Source organism: Chiroxiphia lanceolata, chromosome 8 (assembly GCF_009829145.1).
Source record: "Chiroxiphia lanceolata isolate bChiLan1 chromosome 8, bChiLan1.pri, whole genome shotgun sequence".
NCBI classification, from domain to species: domain Eukaryota; kingdom Metazoa; phylum Chordata; class Aves; order Passeriformes; family Pipridae; genus Chiroxiphia; species Chiroxiphia lanceolata.
The window spans coordinates 15,657,165-15,675,302 of NC_045644.1; the positions used below are offsets into that span (position 1 = coordinate 15,657,165).

General features: G+C 45.3%; 1 protein-coding gene across 1 annotated transcript; it reads left to right on the forward strand.

The window, feature by feature from the left end:
- The first annotated feature begins 8,213 nt into the window (after positions 1-8,213).
- On the forward strand, positions 8,214-9,848 carry LOC116790230 (homeobox protein MSX-1-like). The gene is given in 4 exon segments (XM_032695004.1): positions 8,214-8,737; positions 8,797-8,933; positions 8,935-9,153; positions 9,295-9,848. Coding segments are annotated over 4 exon segments (858 nt in total). The 5' UTR covers positions 8,214-8,547; the 3' UTR covers positions 9,607-9,848.
- The last annotated feature ends 8,290 nt before the right edge of the window (positions 9,849-18,138 follow it).

The window sequence follows — 18,138 nt, forward strand, 5'->3', positions numbered from 1 at the left end:
AGGCAAGATAAAGAGAATGACAGAGAATCAGCCAAACTTTAATACTAGAAGAGTTACTGAAAAAGCTGTCTAAAAATCTGCAAGCATAGAGACTAATTTAAAAGGCTGACATGCATTTGTCCACGAAGTAATTTTTAAATAACCTAATGGTCCCCTTTGTCAGGGTAACTGTCCCAGTAGATAAAACCAGTATATTGTATGTCAAAATCAATAAATGCCTTGACAACAGATCCTTCTGAGCTGATTATATATTAGGTTGCTAAGATTCTAAGGTAAATACACAAACTACTTAATACATCATTTCAAGGGGTAATTACCAGTGTTTGTTAAATTGTGAAAGTAAATTGAGTGGGAGTAGGACTACCCATATGTTACAAGTGAAAAGCAGGTGCAGATCCCTCAGGGACAAGACACAATACTAATAAGTGAAAGCTTTGGCTTTATCAAAAGTGTAGCATTCCCACAGTGGGAATCCTGAGGCTCCAGCACTAATCAAGTGGGGGCCCAATGCACTGCAGTCCTGCTAAGGAGTGAAGCTCAAGGGAAAGCCCTGCAGAAGTGAGTAATGAAACCCGCACTGATTGACATTTCGTACAGATGCGATGTCCTGTTTTGCTCATTAGCTAACTGGTGTAATGCAGGTGCTGCTGTCTGAATTCCGAGACCCACAGGTGTTCTACAGCTTGGCAGCCATGCAGATATGGGGGAAGTAAACTATCCTGGCTTACTGTAACGAGGTAAAACATACTTGGTTCTCAACACACTCAGAAACAAGTTATCATAGGTTACAGTAACAAGATGAAACCTGCTTGGGACTGTACGTACTCTGATGAGGGAGGCAGCCTGTCTGAGGTTACCCTAAAGTCTTCTCACACTTTACTCTGCATTATTATGTGTAGGACCTGGATCAGTTGTGTCTGTGAATTTTACTGTTGAAACACAAGGTGGGATGGAAAGCACACTTACACAATATACAAGATTAGAACTCACAGTAATCATTATAATGGTTTCAATTTAAGCTTTGTCTTACATTTTTGAATGATAAATATTAAATGAAAAATAACTACAGAGCTTCAGAAGAAATCTCTGGGAACCATAATAGTTCACAAGCTGAATATGAACCCATGTGTACAGTTTTCAAAAAGGAAAAAAAAGATGAAGGATGCGGGGGAGCAGTGGAAGACCTGAGGTATAGATGACAGAAGATTTTGCTCTGTTTGGCGCTAGTGAAGCGTCAGCAGGAATGCTTTACCATTTACGCACTGCACCTAAGATACATACAGGCAAAATGGAAGAAAAGAGGACCACAAAAAAAATATATGTTTAGAAACATAAAATGAGAAAGACTGAAAGAATTGGACTTAAATAGACAAGATTAGATTGAGCAGAACTGTGAATATGAAATGTTGCTGTAAAAAGCTGTAGTAGTTGCAGAGTGAGGGTTTTTTTCATGTTCTGTGAAGTTTAAGTTAAGCACTATTAGATTTGAAGCAAAGGTGATTCTATGTCAGGTTTTACATTGGAAAGCTTCACATGAAGCACTGGAATAGGTTACCCTTCTGTAACGCACTTGTAGGATCCCTTTTCCTGTAAGTTTGTAAGAACAGATGAGATAAAACTGTCATAAGTGCACAGGCCCACTTGTTCCTGTCCTTGTGAAGGGAGAGGGACTCAGTAGAGATCTTCAGTCCTTCTGTGTATCTCAGTAAAGTAAATTGGATACACATTCAAATAATTAGCTGCAATCAGGGAATGCTATTAATTTGCTTATTAATTTAATTGTATTCCAGTCACTTTAATCTTCAAGATTTTATTTGCATAAATGATTCATGCTAAAAGCAGCAGAGGGGTTAGAGCTCAAGCCTGCTGTGCACATCCATGTGTTGGGGGAGTCAGCTGCTGAGAACAGAGTCACCATCCCTGGAGTGTTCATGTGTATATGTGGCACTTAGGGACGTGGTTTAGTGGTGGACTTGGCAGTGCTGGGTTAATGGCTGAACTCGATGATCTTAAAGGTTTTTTTCCAACCTAAATTGTTCTCGAATGCTGTCACTGCCTCAGCTAAATTTCTACAACTTTTCCCTTCCTTTATGTAGTTATTTCCTGGATGTGAAGTCTCAATATAACCAGGAGGTGGCACAAGAGACCCTTTGCAGACTTTTAGATGTACTTGTCGCACTGTGAGCAAAGGTAACGTGAAAAACGGTCTTCCGGGCGTCTGCCTAAAATCTGCCCATTAGAAACATCCAAACACAAAATGGCAGGGTTTGGTTATTTTTTTAAATGTGTTTTAAAACGAGCATGTATTTGCATTCGGCATTCAGCTGCTCCCTTTAATCTTTCAGAGAACACGCAAACACAGCTTCATAATTTTATATCTCAATTACCCTCTATCCATGTGTAATGCACTCATTACTGTAAAACCTGGCAAAAGATGTACACTGCATTGCTCGGAGGAAACTTAGACGTCAAATCGCAGGTTACAGGGGTAGTGTTAAGCATCTTACCTAATTACATGTCCTCACCCACTAAGCCCAGGTTTTCCCTTATCAGTAAACTGAGAGGGGATGTCAGGACATGTCTGTGCTCCCTGTTTGGCATACAGTGAAGGCAGACTTACTGTCGTTTATGCTCTGTTGCTACAGTTATATATCCTGCCAGAGTTATTCTCTTCTTCAGCCAGTAGCAACATTTGCAGGGTGCTTGATGAAAGTGACTGGAATAAAGAAAATAGGAAGAAATGGTGTATAGTGAGGAATACAGAAGGGGGAAAATAGCTAGAAATGAGAAATGGAGAAGAGCCTTGAAGTGAGAAAAAAAAAAAAGGTAACATTTATTTCCCTTTAATTTGAACAGACTGGTTTTGGAGCAGTACAAAGACCTGATTTATATTAGGTGTAAGTTAAGGGAAGGAAGAGTCAGTAAAACATTTTCACTGCTGGGACCAGTGCATTTCAAAGCTGCATTGTATGGCATAAACCAGGGTGGGCACAAAGGGTGATAGATGATCCAAGGCTGCCCGCTGTGATAGCTCATTCTCCTGCTGACTGACTCATCATGCTTAAATGCTAACTCTGAAATCAAGGGGGAAAATGATTCATTCTTTAATAGCTGGAAGTGAAAAATTACTTTCAAGAATGATAAATGCTTTTGTCAATATTGCTAAATTTCTTTAGAAAGTATTTGTGGGAAACATGAATGTAATGGAAAACTTCTGATTTAATGCATTCTTACTTTTCTATGTTGTTAAATGTAACTTTAGAAGTAACCATCATGAAAAAAATATCCTTCAGCAGACTGACAAAGAAAAAGGCCTTGATGTAAAATGTGAAATTAGCCTGTTAGGTTTCGAAAAGATTTCAAGGTGTCTAAGTGTGACATTTTGTGATCTTAATCAGATTGTTAGTTTGAATGTTCTGAACAGTTACTGAAACCAGTGGGATTTATGTGAATTTGCATATGCACATTATTCCTTGTAAATGCATCTCAAATCTCTAGATAATTCATATTTTTAAAACAACCCAGATCCTAAAGCATATTTATGCATCTAACAATTAATACCTATCTACTTTGGAAAATAAAACCACTTTTAAAGCCCATTTATATGCTGCTTCCTTTCAAATAACAGTTTTTAAAGTCTAATTACTACTCTAGACAGAATTAAACCAACTACAGACTTCTGAGTAGTTTTGTTTGAGCAGTGTCCATAGAGATCTCTCTCAATGGCAATATGATAGCAATGAGTGCTGAAGAAGGATTTACATTCCTGAAACTATAATAGTTTGTCTAATAATAAATTAATAATAAATAAATAAATAAATCTGGTGCTGAAGCTTGCTTCTGTACCAACAGCCGTACATGTTTTAAATGTAGTCCTGATTCATATTGAATTTTAATTTTTTGATAAGTTTAAATATGGGTAAGGAACCATTAAAAGCATCATATGCTCAAGTGTTTTATTAATATTTGCAGCATCTCTACAGAATGCATATCTTTTTAAAACATTTCACTGATTCTGCTTAGCTGCTGGTGGCAGCTTTGTGTTAAGGAGCCATGGGAGCTCTTGGCATTTTGAGTGCTGTGTTGATTTAGATCAATTCTGAACATGATGAAACATTTAATTTTCATCTATGCATTGGCACTATGTTTATTTCAGGCCCTCGTGGTGTTTCTGTGCATATGGTCTTTAAATTCCTCATGGAAAAATAGTTCTTATTCTTGTCAAAGAGGAAAGATTATAATAATTGATAATACAAATGGCCTCTAACCATTGTTTTTAATGCTTTTAAGTCCTAAATAGTGATTACTCAGCAATGGAATGGTTGGATAAACACATTAAGGCAAAGACTCTATTGTACAGTAGATGCCAGCAGCCCTTGCTTCTCCTGGCAGGCCTTCCCAGGAAATCTGCATGTCCACAGGTGAACACACATCTTCCTGTGTGACATAAACTGCCTTTTTTTTTTAATCTTTGAGTTGCTTCACTATCTAGCTACTCCAAAGGACCACAGATTCACTCTACTCTGGTCTCCCAGGACCCTCCACTGTTACGGTAAAGGGTCATCTGCTGGTACAAAATGACAGTCCCTTCCTTTGATCTTATGTACCCCCACTGCAGCAAAGCCAAGTGGTAGCAGTTTTCTCCAGTATCTGTGGGGAACTTAAGGTACTTGGCAACCTTTGACTACTCTCTCTTCAGTTCCCTCATAGCTTCAGTAGAGAAGGAATATCTCAGCACAATCCTGCCCCTCTGCAGGGCTCTGAACTGGCTTACTAGGGCAGAGCTGAGCTTTGGGCTGGAAGATGTGGAGCAGCAATTAATTCTCAAAGGCCAAGCTGTTATCCCAAAATATTTCTATTATCAACTACCTAGTCGGCATCCAAGCAGTACTAGGTAGTTCTGCAGAACCTCCTCAGCACGAAACAAGCCTTGTGCGTACGCATTTCTTCAAAGCTGAACGGGAAGGTGCTGACTCCACAAAGAGGGCATCTGTGGATTCTGCAAACATCTGCATAAAGTATTGCCATTATCTACTACGGTAAATGGATCTTCAGACTCCTGCTAGTGGCAATCATGTTGGTATGTCTGAGCTCTTTGTCTCTGCCTCCCTATAGCTGCAGAGTAAAAGACGCTATCTGTTCCTGCTCTCTACTCTGTCAAATTTCATTAGTGTGAGCAGGTTTTCATCTCCTTGGTAATGTCACTTGATTTTAAACGTGGTATTTCTGAATCACAGTTTAGCAGAAGGTTTTCAAACAAGCATCTAATGAATAATAGAAACAGAAAGAAGGCAGCTTAAGAATTTCAGATAAAATTAAACTAGCATCTGTTAAATGTTGTAGCAGTCATTTCATTCAGAAGTCATCTGCCATCTATCCAGGATATTTGTACATTTTATGTTGTAATGGAAATGAGATTGGTTTAACCTTGTCACAATGTGATCAGTTTGTGGCTCTGGGAGCTCAACATATGACACCATCTTTCTGCAGTGCCATTTGCTTCAATACAATGCAATTAATAAACCAGCAGTGTATAAAGATGTAATTTGCAGCTCAGATGATAAAAATGTTTTAAAATCTGCAAAGGCAGATGTATCAGTGGATGCTAAAACTCAAGATTTTCTCTTTTTTAGAGCTCCATCATAGGTCATGTATTCTTTTTGTCCTATACAACAGCTTTCCAAGTGTCCTTCTTTGTTGACAAAATGGAGATAGACTCTTTCATACTTTAAAAAAATATTTGTATAGAGATATATGACATACATAAGAATGTAAGTAGCATGTAAGTATATTATTTATAGTTATGTATAATATTCTGTAGGTACTAAGAATGGAAATAATTCTAGGCACATGGGACGTATTGATCTCATTAGGACAGGATTTTGCCCCATCTGTGATGCAGAATGCTGTTAAAGTAATCAGGAAGATTTATATTGAGCGGGAAGCTTGCAGAAAAGTTACACTTCCTTTTTCTGACGTTCATGAGAGTTTAGTCCTTGATAATGGCATTTTGCCTGACTGCTGGGAAGGCTTGCCAGGATTCTGCAAGCAGGTAGTGGCACTGGTATTCCCAGTACTGGCTGGAGAGGTTGCTGCCAGGCCACGTGTTAAGTACAGCTGACTCAAGGGACTTGTCATTTAGTAATTGAGTGAACAGAGCAGATTCCTGTATGTCTCCTCTCCATCGCATGCCTGCTTGGCCTGCTTTATGAAATGTGTTGCCAACAGAATTGTCTAATGCTCAGAAGTTCTGGTATTTTAAAACATTTGCTCAGGTTTGTGGTGGGGATAGTCTTCACATTTACCTAATGAAAATAATAGTTAAGAAATAACCCGTGCTTGGAATATTTGAGGTGTGGAGGGGGAAGACGGGTATGGGGGGATGTGTTATAAAATAGAGGAAATTTAAAAGTAATCTTGAACAATTTGGTCAAGTAAACATTCTAAAGTTTTGATTGTTAATACAAAAATGCTTGGGAAGGATATATGGATGAGATTTCAAGTAATTAGATATCAAACACCTTCATATGGTGAAAAAACTCACAAATATATATATATATCCTGCAGGGCTTTGTCCATGCTAGAGATGTTTGTGGACTTCTTTAAGTAGATAACATGTATGGGAGATATTAAGGTTTGAATGTTTATTTAGACATGTTTATACCAGTTGCCTCAGTTTCCTCCAGGAAGCTTGTTTAGTGGGCTCAGGCTGCTGCTGCAGTGCATGGTGCAATGTCGATCCCTACCTACACAGGCCAGAAACGAAGGGCTCTGGGAGGGCTCTGGTCATGCATGGTTGTGGTTCTAAATCAGTTATTAGGCACCTTTAAATAAAGGTGACAATCATGTTTATATTTTTATTTGGTTAGAGACAAACTCTTGAACAGTGTCATCACTGGTAGAGCAGAGCAGGACTCAGAGTATGCCATGAGGATGAACAGTCAAGGAAAGACAGAGCTTAAAACGTGTTCAGAAGTCAAACTTGAATATGATTCAATGAAACAATTTTCTGGTAAACAAAAACCTGTAGGATTTCACAATGAATGGATGTAGCTACTACATCTGGAGTGGACAAGAGGTTTAAATGTTTGTTTTAGGAAAAGATAGACAAAGAGGTTTGAATAAAACTGGATTAATATAAGGAAAAATATATCTCTTATAAGATTAAAACTGAATAAATTGGAAGATTTAGACATATATCAGGTATGATGGTTTCAGTCTCCAAACCTCTGTCTGTCAGTCTAAGAAATATCTAGAAGCATGGTTACAGTAACTGTTACCGATGAGAAATGCAGCAGGAGTGGCAGAATAACAGGGCCAGTCCCAGGGTAAAGGGACAATAGAGCGCTGGGTTTGTGTGCAGGTGGTAGAGCTGAGTGTACAGCAAAAGGCAAGAACAAGGACAGACAAATCAGTCATGGTTTCTGGAGGCAGAGTGATATCAAGTAGGGGTATGATAGGAATTATCAATGGTGTGGAAGTTCCATTCTATTCTTGTACGGGAGCAGAGGGTGAAAAGGAGAGAGAATTTGTGGTTACCCTGCAGTAAAAAACTGCCCCAAAAGCACCAGGAACCTTTTGTCAATATACTATAGAGGCATTACCGCAGCAGCCAAGTGTTTCTCTTGCACACAAAAAACAGAGATGAACGGGGACACTTCTGAAAGACATGTGTAGGTAATAAGAGAAAAGACAGGGAGAGTAAGAGAGCAGAGATACCTGTGTGATCTGCATAGCTGAAAGAGATCTTGGAGGAAAGACAGGAATTCTGTAACCTCAGCAGAATGTTAATTCTAAGGCAATAATTGTCATTTTCTGATCTTTAGTCCAGAAGCCATACTTTTATATAATCCACCGGAAGCTTGTCTATTCATAGAACCCAATGACCTTGACTTTTATCTTTTTCTGTTTCACAACCTTCTCCTCCAATCCCCTCAGCCTGTGCCTGTTCTTATAACCTGATGCTGCAGTCCCGGAGGATGCAGTGAGTTTCTCCAGTTGCCTGCCTCAGGCTGTCTCGGTAACCCAGTGTTCGGCCTGGAGAGGAGCAGGCTTGAGAAGAACCCTTTAAACCGTGGATCTGGTGCTTGAAAAGGAACGAAAAAGCGAACCCCAGGGGAAGGTAGATCGGAAGCAGCAGCAGCGTCCACTCTCCGGCCAGCGGCCGGGGATGCTGGTCCCCTTGCGCTCCCCCGGGGGTACATTCCCCAGTGCCATTTGAGGCCGCTCAGCCCCATAAATGCCATTTGCATGGGGATAGGATGTAACAAGAGCTGTAAATCACTGATGGCGGAGTGAACTCCTCAGGGGCAGACACGGCGGAGCCGAGCCTCCGCGAGCTGAGGCAATGTGTGAACGATATCTTTTGTTGGGGGAGAGGACTGATCGCAATTAGATGATACTTATCTGGCCCTTTGATGTGTATTTACACAAACAACGTTTTCCTCCGGGAGTTCAGGTATAAAGTAGGGGCTCGCGGTCTCCGCCACCCTCCTTCCCGGCATCTCTGAAACAAGGCAGGATGACCAAGGCCCCTTTCTCCGTCGAATGGTTGTCCCAGAGCAGCCAGGCTCTCAAGAGCCCCACCGAGGGCTCTCCGCACCGAGCGTCCTCCGCGGGCCACCGGCCCGGCTCTGGCTCCAGTCCTGGCTCTGGCTCCAGCCCCGGCTCCGGCGAGCGGAGCCGGGAGCAGTCCGCCGGGCCGCGGGCCGGGAGAAGCGGCAGGAGCAGGGAGCGCGTGGCGGCCACTCCCGCTGCAGGTAACCGCGTGTCCGCGGCCGTCGGGGCGTCCTGGAGCTCCCGCGCCGGGAGAGGAGGGTGGGCGGGCGGGCCTGGGGCCCCTCAGGGCCCCGGGAAGGCACCACTTCGCTGTGGCAAAGGAGTCGGGCGATTCCCTACGCGGTTCCCGGGCGTGGCTGACCCTTTCCTCCTTCTTCCCTGTCCTCAGGAGCAGACGGGCGGCCGTCGGGAGCTGGGCAACCCGTGCCTGAGGAGGGTCCCGAGGAGCCCGGCGGCCGCGGCGGGCGGCGGCTGCGCACGGCGTTCAGTGCCGAGCAGATCAGCACCCTGGAGAGCTCCTTCCAGCGGCAGCAGTATCTGGGAGCCGCCGAGCGCCGGCAGCTGGCGGGCAGGATGCGCCTCTCCGAGGTGCAGGTGAGCGCGGGGGGCACTGGCTGTGCCGTGGGCTTAGTGAACAACGACAGCGTAGTTCTGATAAATAACAAGATAAAGAACAAGCTGCGTGCCGTTGTAACCTCACCTTTTTTCCTCCCCCCCCCCTTGCTTTTCCCCCAGATCAAGACTTGGTTTCAGAACCGCCGGATGAAGCTCAAGCGGCAGCTGCAGGAATTGAGGACGGAGCCTTTCTGCAGCCCCCCTCTCCCTTACGGACCTCAGGGCGGTGTGGTGCCCTTGCCTCTCGCATACGTGGCCCGACCACCACCTCTGCCCCGGCAAGGGGCCGCCTCTGAGGGCTTCACCTTGGCGGCTCTGCCGGCACCCGCCCTGGACCTCAGCAGCGCCTGCAGAACACAGCCAGTAGGCTTTTGGGCGGCACCCTGCTTTGTGGGGTACAGGGATCCCAGAGCTTTCTTGCTGGGTGTCTGACCCTCTGATATGGACTATGACTAAAGAGGATTTGCACTACTGATAGATGTTTGGGCTGCCCTTGTCTGTAACTGCCTGGCGGAGTTATGATGCAGCACTGAACAAAACATTTTGCAAAGACATGCTGGACAACCTGGACTACGGACTTCAGGCCTCTGCATTTATAGGCAACTATAAAATAGAAACAGAGTGGGACAAACTAGTATAAATGGAATCCTTTAATAAACCTATTTTTTTTTCCAGCTTTCATGTGAATTCCTTCCACAGGGACTGTAGAGCTGTTCACTCTGCCCCAAAAGAAAGCTCCTCTTCATTAAAGGAAGCATAGACTCCTCATTATCTAGATCTGTTCCGCCCCTCTGCAATTTACTGAGCACGAGTGCAAAAAGTGTGAATTTCCCCCTGCCTTCTAAAATAAGTATCCAACCCCTTCAGCTACTTCCTAGATGGGATTTTCTGTCATGGGACTCTGCCTTTAACCAAATATGTGGATACACCTGTTACTTAATATTGGGCTTGCTATAGTAGTGGAACAGATGTTTTTTGTTGGAGACCCTTCAAAAACATATTTGTAGTATGTTGAGATGTAAAAAGTTGCTTTCTAAATAAGTATGATATCTTCATTCTTTCACGTGCAGCCTCAGTAGATTAGTAAGAACATCTTGCCTAAACAGATCAGGGAAAGGATCTTGAAATTTCTAATCTACAAAATAGCATCTCATCATCTCACATGCAGGTAAATGGGGTATGAGGGTGATGATCAAAAGAAATTTAACATTCCAGTGCTGTTTTTCTGTAAGTGGCAGTAAAATTCCTTCCCACTGTGCTGTGCACTTTCAAAATTTGAATAATGTTCTAGTAAATTTATGGTCAAAATGGCCTGATTTCAGGCCAGAGAAAGGGCTCTGAGAAGTAAGTGATCCTTGACTCATGCAAGTTGACATAAATCTTTCAAAGTCAATTGTCAACTAACATGAAAAGAGCAATAAATATTTCCACTTTAGAGGTGATCTCAGGGATTATTGAAAGATTTCCGGCACATTTGTAATCTGGGTTTCTGTAATGAATGGTCTGAAGGTTCTCTGTCAGTATCCTTGAAAACGCCTCTCTTCTTTTGTGTACAGGGGCCAATCTGCCACTTGAGTACATTCGTCTAGTAAAAAGCAACATTATGTGCCGCTTCGGGCAGCGGGTTTTGTAGACACATTTGGAAGTCTCATTAATTATTTTGTAATCCGTGCTGTATTTTTCTAGCCTTTTGAGATACTACTATTTGTTTGCAATTGATTAAAATTCCCATTCAATGGAGGCTTATTTCTCGAAGTCAGGTATTACTAAACTCTTATTTATTCGAAGAAATCTCTCGGACTCCTTCAAATGTCATTAGGAAACTGGAATGTCTCCAGAAAGCTCTGAAATGGTGAATATTTTCCTCTTGCTCTAAAGCAATGACGTTTAAAATACCAAAATAGTCAAGGCCAATAAATATATAATTTACTTTTTAAAAAGTGTTAAGCGTGAGACTCGATGTGGATATTCCGTTTTCAAGAGGATAAATGAAGGGTTAGGTGTTCCCTTTATAATCTTGTATGGCCACAGTGGAGAACCCCGCTTCTACTCCAAATGCTCCGCTAACCCCGTACAAGAGGAACAGTAATAGTCCCTCGTGCTCTCAGAGGCGAGAGCGGCTGTCTGGGGGGCGAAGGGAGGAAGCTCTGAAGGGACCGACGAGTACCGGGACTACCCGCAGCGTTGTGGGAGCACCGCAACCCCGGACCAAATGGAGAGAGGGTGAAAGGGAAGTGGGAACGGGCAGCACCTCAGCTGGGCCTGGGGAAAGTGAGAGACAGATGAAAGGACTCAGGAGGAGAGGGGGAGAACAAAGTGCTCCCACCTGCAGAGGGGAACTGTTTCCGTGGGGACAGGATTTGTGCGGGGGAGGAGGGTGTCGCCGTCTCCCCAACCTAAGGGTAATGAGGGAGAGGCAGGAGCACACTTTATCGAGTCCCCAAGTGTTCCCAGTAAGACGTCTTCTGGGGCAGCTCTGTCTGGGCCCTCATCCTCCGGATCTGCCCTCCCGGCCCCCGGCGCCGCTGCAGTCCCAGGTCAGTCTGGCCCGTCCGAAGGGGCAGAGGTGCGGAGCCGGCCCCGGGCTGCACCCGCTCGCCCCCGAGCTCGGCTCGACCGAGCGGGGGAACAGTTTCCCCTCCGTGCGAAAGTTTAGAGCAAGACAAGAGACAACGGGAGCTGCTCGGAGCAACACGTAGTGCTGCGATCCTTGCCACGGGGATGGTGGGGTCCACGCCGGGACAGGCGGGGCTGTGCGGCCAAACTGCACGGACCACGGGGCAGTCTCGGAGGTGGTGGTTCTGCGTGCGGGATGGGTGTATGCGGCTTCCCGTGTCCTGGCTGAGGCTGATGCGTTTCGTGCCAGGGGCGAGGGCTGCTTAGTGGCACTAACGGGGTGACCTATATCTCTGGGCGTACGAGCTGCAGAACGGCTGGAGAGGCAGAAGCCGGTCTCTGAAAGAGTGCTAATGGTCACTTAACATAATGACTCCTTGGCCACATGTATACTTAGCAAGCACTTGAAATGCCTTGCCAGTGCTTTGGCAGCGCTAGCTTGCAAATATTGCTGCGTTTCCCGGCAATTGCTCAAATGAATTCAAGAGATGATGCTCACTTGGCTGAGTGCCTAGTACTAGCGGATTCCTCCGAATATCCGCATGATAATTCCTCTTCCACCTGCAAAAGTCAGCTTTCTCTAGAAGGTAACTACTACATTCCAGTGGTCTAGAAAACTATATGTGAAATTACTTATTTTTTGCTAAAGTGGTCCAGTTCTCCCACTAAAACATGAATGCAAGATTTTCCTTTTATCTAGGAGAAAGAAACTCAAACTTCATGCTTTATTCCTGCTTGTTTGAATTTCTCATCCACTCTGTTTTATTCCTGGCAGCAATAAAGGGGCACTGATGTCAGCGCAGCCCCTCGCAAGAGATCGGAACAGTCTGGCTCCTGCTCCCGCACCGCACACACCGAACGCCCCCGCAGCAACCTCCGGGCCGCCCCCCCAGCACAGTGGGGAGCAGCCCCCCAGTTTGTGTCACACCACAATAAACCCCAGCATCGGAATGCTCTCTGGCAGGACCAAGCGGTGGGGGCAAGCCAGCTACAAATGGGGATGGGGGTGGAACTCACAACAACAAAAACCAAAAAGGCCGAGTCGATTAGCTGGGGAGGAGCAGTTTAAGGAGCAGCTTAATGCTTCTGGGGGTGAAACTGCCGGAACTCCCGGCCCGACGGTTCTCGAGGAAGAGGCTGTATAACCTGGAAACTGGGCTCCCCCGGGAGGAAAAGAGAATGGGAGGGGGGGAAATCACCAGCACGCTAACTTCAAAGCCTTTGTCCCCTGCAGTGCGTGAGCGGAGGGGGAGCAACCTGATTGAATTAGCACCGCGGGGTGGGGGAGCCGCCGGCAGCCGCGCACGGTACCGCCCGTCCCAATTTGGCTAGAGAAGCCATCAGGGGACTGGGAATAGGATCGGGGTATATCACCCCCCCCGCAGCTCCCAGACACCGTGGAGCCGCTCCAGGGACCTCTTCAAAAACCAGGTGAAGTTATTCGGTGTTGTGTGCTAATCGAGAGAGATCTCACACTGTCAGGCCATTACATCTAATTGCTGCCCATTATCTTTTTCTTTGATACGTAATTAGATGACAATTAACTTGATAAATCCCACCGAAGCGGAGGGAGAAATAAAGAGGAGAGACCTCTTGGTCTCGGCGTGTTCCTTGTGAAGACTTTGCTACTTTTCCTTTATAGCTGTCTCTTAAACTCCTAGGCTTCGACCTGGTGTTACCCTGTAACAGTACTTAGTAGGGAGCTAATCCTACCGTCTCTTTGGTATTCAGGCAGGTTAAGTGCTTTAGTTCTTATTTCAGCTCTTAGTTATTCTGCCTGTACAATTCTGAACAACTGTGGAAGTGTCACAAGTCCTCAGGCAAGGTAGCAATGGCGTGCATAGAAATTCAAGTACTAGTTTGTTTCGAGCTAACTTAACTTATCTGGGTTCTTTGTCCACTAGTTCTGCAAAGAACACAGAAATATTTCCCCGATAATTTTTTTTTATTTTAATGCAAAGTGAGTGTTTGCTCCCACAGTCGCTGAATAGGAGTATCTGGGCTTGCAGCGTGTGAGCCGGGAGGGAAGAGGCTGCCGGGTGAGTCAGAAGCATTTGTCATTTATTGTGTGTTAGCCCGCATTGTTCCCGTGGGCAAAGGAGCGGCGGGGTGATGGCACTGTTAGTGTTCACAGGTACTTCAAACAGAAAAGCATCTATTCCGAAACAATCGATCTCGTTGATGCCTAATTGACTATCTAATAGCACCTATCAGGACATCAAAGGAGAAGCTGAATAACCGAGTTAGCATTTCCAAAGGAGAACAGCGGAGGGTACAAACAGCCATCAGCTATCCCATCGGTCGGGAGCCCAGCCTGGGCCCTGCGGTTGGCTATGGGCATAGGTTTCCTATGGTCCCGTCTGGAGCAGGGCAAAATATCTTGTCTGCACTTTTAGCCATGTTAAAAACTCGCTCCCTACAGTAATTAAACTTACTTCTGAAGGGCTGCCACACTTCCCCAAGCTCTCTCCTCCTGCCCATTCGTGCAGCTAAACGTATTTTGGGGGGAGGATTGAGTTTGTTTGGCTGGGAGCTTTCTCTCCCCTGGGTGGGGCGTGTGCCATTGCAGTTCTTACTGCATCGTCTATCACTCCCACTTCTCCAGTTTTGTCAAGAAGATATGGTAAAAATCTAGGCTTTTCAGAAAGACAAATGAGATTTGCCTACGATGAAGCCAGTAAGTTTCCAGCCCAGAAGGTCCCAGGTCTGGTGGCCTAGTACATCAGCTCTTAGTCTATTATAAATGCTATGGTAGAAGGAAAGTTTGAAACATGAAGATTCACCCAATTATGCTAGCAATTATTTTTCTTGAGAAGGACTACTCTTCTGTTTGCCAAAATGTGACCACTTTTTTCTTAAGTTTTCATGCAATATCACTGTGATGGTTTGTTGAAGGCCTGGGCACTCCAGAGGCATTCCTGGGCAATACAAGTACTTCAGCCTCTAGCAAAGGGCAAACTTCTAGTACCTGGTGTGGGAGACACTGCAGCCTAGACAACAAGCTAGACCTTCCCTACCATAAGACCTTTGTGCTGTAGAGCTGCTGCAGCTTTGCCTGTTCTCATGGGTTTATATTCTGTGTGTGCACAAAGCCCCAGATGAAATATTCCCATGCATACCAGTGAGATAAATCTACCATTTGTCCTTACAAGACTTGTAGAGCTCGCATGAAAAGAGCACTCTGTCCTGATGGCCTCAGCTGTAATTATCACAACATGGCATTAGTCACTGCACCTACATTTCAGGGTGTCATACTGAGTTACAAGAGTGCAGAAGATATCAGTCAATTTCTTGAAGCAGCAAACACGTTTCTTATGGTTGTAAGGCTTACGTACAAATGCAGAACAATAAATATTTTGAAATGTGATTTGGTGAAATGTGCGCACTATGTCCTAGATATAAAACGAGTAAGAAAAATATGTGTATTTTGCAATATAATACAGTATTCCAAAGTTCTGAGTATACAGAATTCCATGTGAAAAGACATAATTTCCCATAAAACTTAGATTTATTTTTGATCATGGTTATATATCACATCAATTGAATGCTGTAAAAACTTCAAGTAATACAAAATAATTGAGATAAATTTGTGTCTCCTATGAGCACCAAACTTCTGCAAGGTAAGGGGAAGATTTAACTGCAGCTGCAGGGCCTCTATCCACCCAGGGTCCAGGGTCATTAAAGTTTTCAAGTTTCTCAAGCTGCCACCTCTTGGTGATGGGAGTTACAATAGCCACATAACACCTTCCATACTCTTTCCATCTGTTCCAGGGTTTTGTGGTCCACAGATGCAGCTGCTTTCATCTGGAGTGGGGGGGATTCCAGAGTTGGGTATAAATGTCTTGCTAAATAAGCAATTCGGAATGGAGCCTAATAAAAACGAAAAATCAGTTTTCATTGACTTTCAGCAAAAGGTGGGACAGGTCAGCTGCTTTCCTGCATTTTCAGCCAAGTGAGAAGAGGAAATGGCAGCAGGTCTGCAGGGTTAAAAATAGTTTCCTTCTATAAGATGCATAATATATAATATATGAATGCCAACGTTGGTCTCTTTGGGCACAGAACTGAATGGTCATCTCGTGTCTGGTTTAATTTTGGCAGTTGATGAAGTGTCTCTCCCTAGATGGTAGTACCTGGATGTCTCTGTGTGCCCAGGTGAGGGGACTGCAGTGCATGGGTGACCCAAGACTGCTTGGCTTGTCATAGCTTTCTTCTGCTGGAGAAATGGTGGGGAAGACTGCCCTGGTGGAAGCGCTGGGGGCCATGCTGCTTGCTGGTAGCTGTGTGCTCAGTTTAGGAGCTCCTGAGTCTCAGTGGTTTTCAGGTATTACCTCTAAGCTTGCTTCTGATGAGGCAGTCACGATGCTTTACAAAGGACAACTTGCTGTGAATGTGTTTATATGTGGCAGTTCTGCTGCTTGGAATTGTCCACACATGGGGTTATTTAGAAATGGCTGTTCTGAAATAAGATGGAGAGTAAGTATAATAGAGCATTTGCTTCAGAAAAAGAGGGACCATACACAGGTGGAATAGTCCAGGAACAGTTATTCGATCCTGAAGTTATTAAAATTAATGTGCAGGCACTTCGTTCTTCTAGGGAACAGTGAGTGACTATCCCTGCTTGACTGAAATGTGTCTAGGGTTTATATGTTCCCCTGTTACGGTGGTTTTGTTTGGGTCAGTGGCACTCACAGGTACACGGTTCTGACCCAGTGTGGGAGTTTGGTCTCCGGCTATATTCAACTACTTGGACGTTTGCACTGGCTTGTGCATATCAGCCAAAACGACAATCTTGTGCCAGCATTACGTGAACCTCCTTTAGTGACTATGCCCAACACCCTTAAGGAGCCAGTCAAACTCTCTGTTGGGGCTGTGCTGGGCAAGAACAGCCTCCCCCATCCCTGCTCTTAGGGGCTGATGTTGCAAGGAAAGCTCCAAGAGGAATCCAGCCCCTGGGCTGTGGGCTTGGTTAGGTGTTTGCATTGCTCTGGTGCTTGTGTTGTATCCCTCCCCCGGGGCCAGTGTGGGGATAAGCCACCTTTGTGAGGTTGGGAGGGGTCGATAACTGCATTGTCCATTCCTGCGGCCATGGACTTACTGCAACACTTGAGACAATGAAAATGTGTGGCACGAATATGACTTTTTTTCCCAAATGATTTTTCATAATAAACTAGGGAGTTGGTTTGGTTGGGGTTTGATGTGGGGACTTAGATTATTGCTATGTTTTAGAAAGAAACAAGCTCCTGCCCTGTTAGACCCAGGTTTATGGTGCCCACTCCTTTTGGTTGTGCATCCCAGCAGGAACTCCGAGGATTTTGGAATCCCCATTGAAACTGGGATTCTGTCAGTGCATTTACCCAGTTACAGGCATGGCGATCGCTTCCACTTGTCTTCAGGAAGTATCAGGGGTTAGAATATGTGTTATTTAAGTATCGCTATGGCCAGTACGGTCATGGTCGGTGCAGTTTTTTCATCAGCGTAGCTAAAAACCCTATTAAAATTGAACATAAGAAGAACTCGAAGAGGATGTAAGTTGTCGCTATGCCTCTTTCCCCAGCCAAGCTTTGCTGGCGGTGTCCTGGTGTTCTCCCTGCATTACAAGGGCATCGTCCTTCTCGGGAAGCGACATGTGGATTGGGATAGTACGAAGCTGATGAGGTGCGAGCTCCGCTGCTCACTTAGTCCTTTGATCTCTAAACGATTGGGGAGATGGGTTGCTCTTTCTGGCTAGACAGATGGCGCCAAGTTCAAGCTGAGAAGGCCCGCAGCCCGGCTAAGCCGTAGCCTGGCTGGGGTCTCCGGGAGTGAGGGCTTAGCCTCGAGGATAGGGACTTCTTGATATCGCCCCCCAATGGCTTTTCCCAGGGAGGCCGGTCTCTGCAGCTCCCTTGATGAGCAGTGCCCGACGGCGGGGCTGCCAGGCCCTGCCTGGGTTTCGTTATCCCTCATCCCGGCCCCGTTGGTGTTGGACCGGGCCGTCTCGGGGCTGGTTTCGGGCATCTGTGCAATGTGAGACCCAGTAATCGAAAAAGGAATGGCAAAACCGCGCCGTTACCGACCCGGACGACGTCTTTAAACGCCTGTTTGCGGGGCTGAGCCTGCCCGTGCCCTGCCCTCCAGGGGAGAGGGACAGGTTTGCACTTCAAGGGGGTCTCCAGGGCCCCGCAGACACGCTGGAGCCAGGGGCTGTAGACATTTGCCAGACGTGTGAACTTTCCTTCTCGCTGGTAGCTGTTATCTGTGCTCGATTCCCACTTTGATGTGTGTTCACACTTAGAACTACCCCGCCCGGGACCGGAGCGCCCATATAAGAGCGGGCCGAGTCTTACGGTGCTCCAACCCATCTCAGCC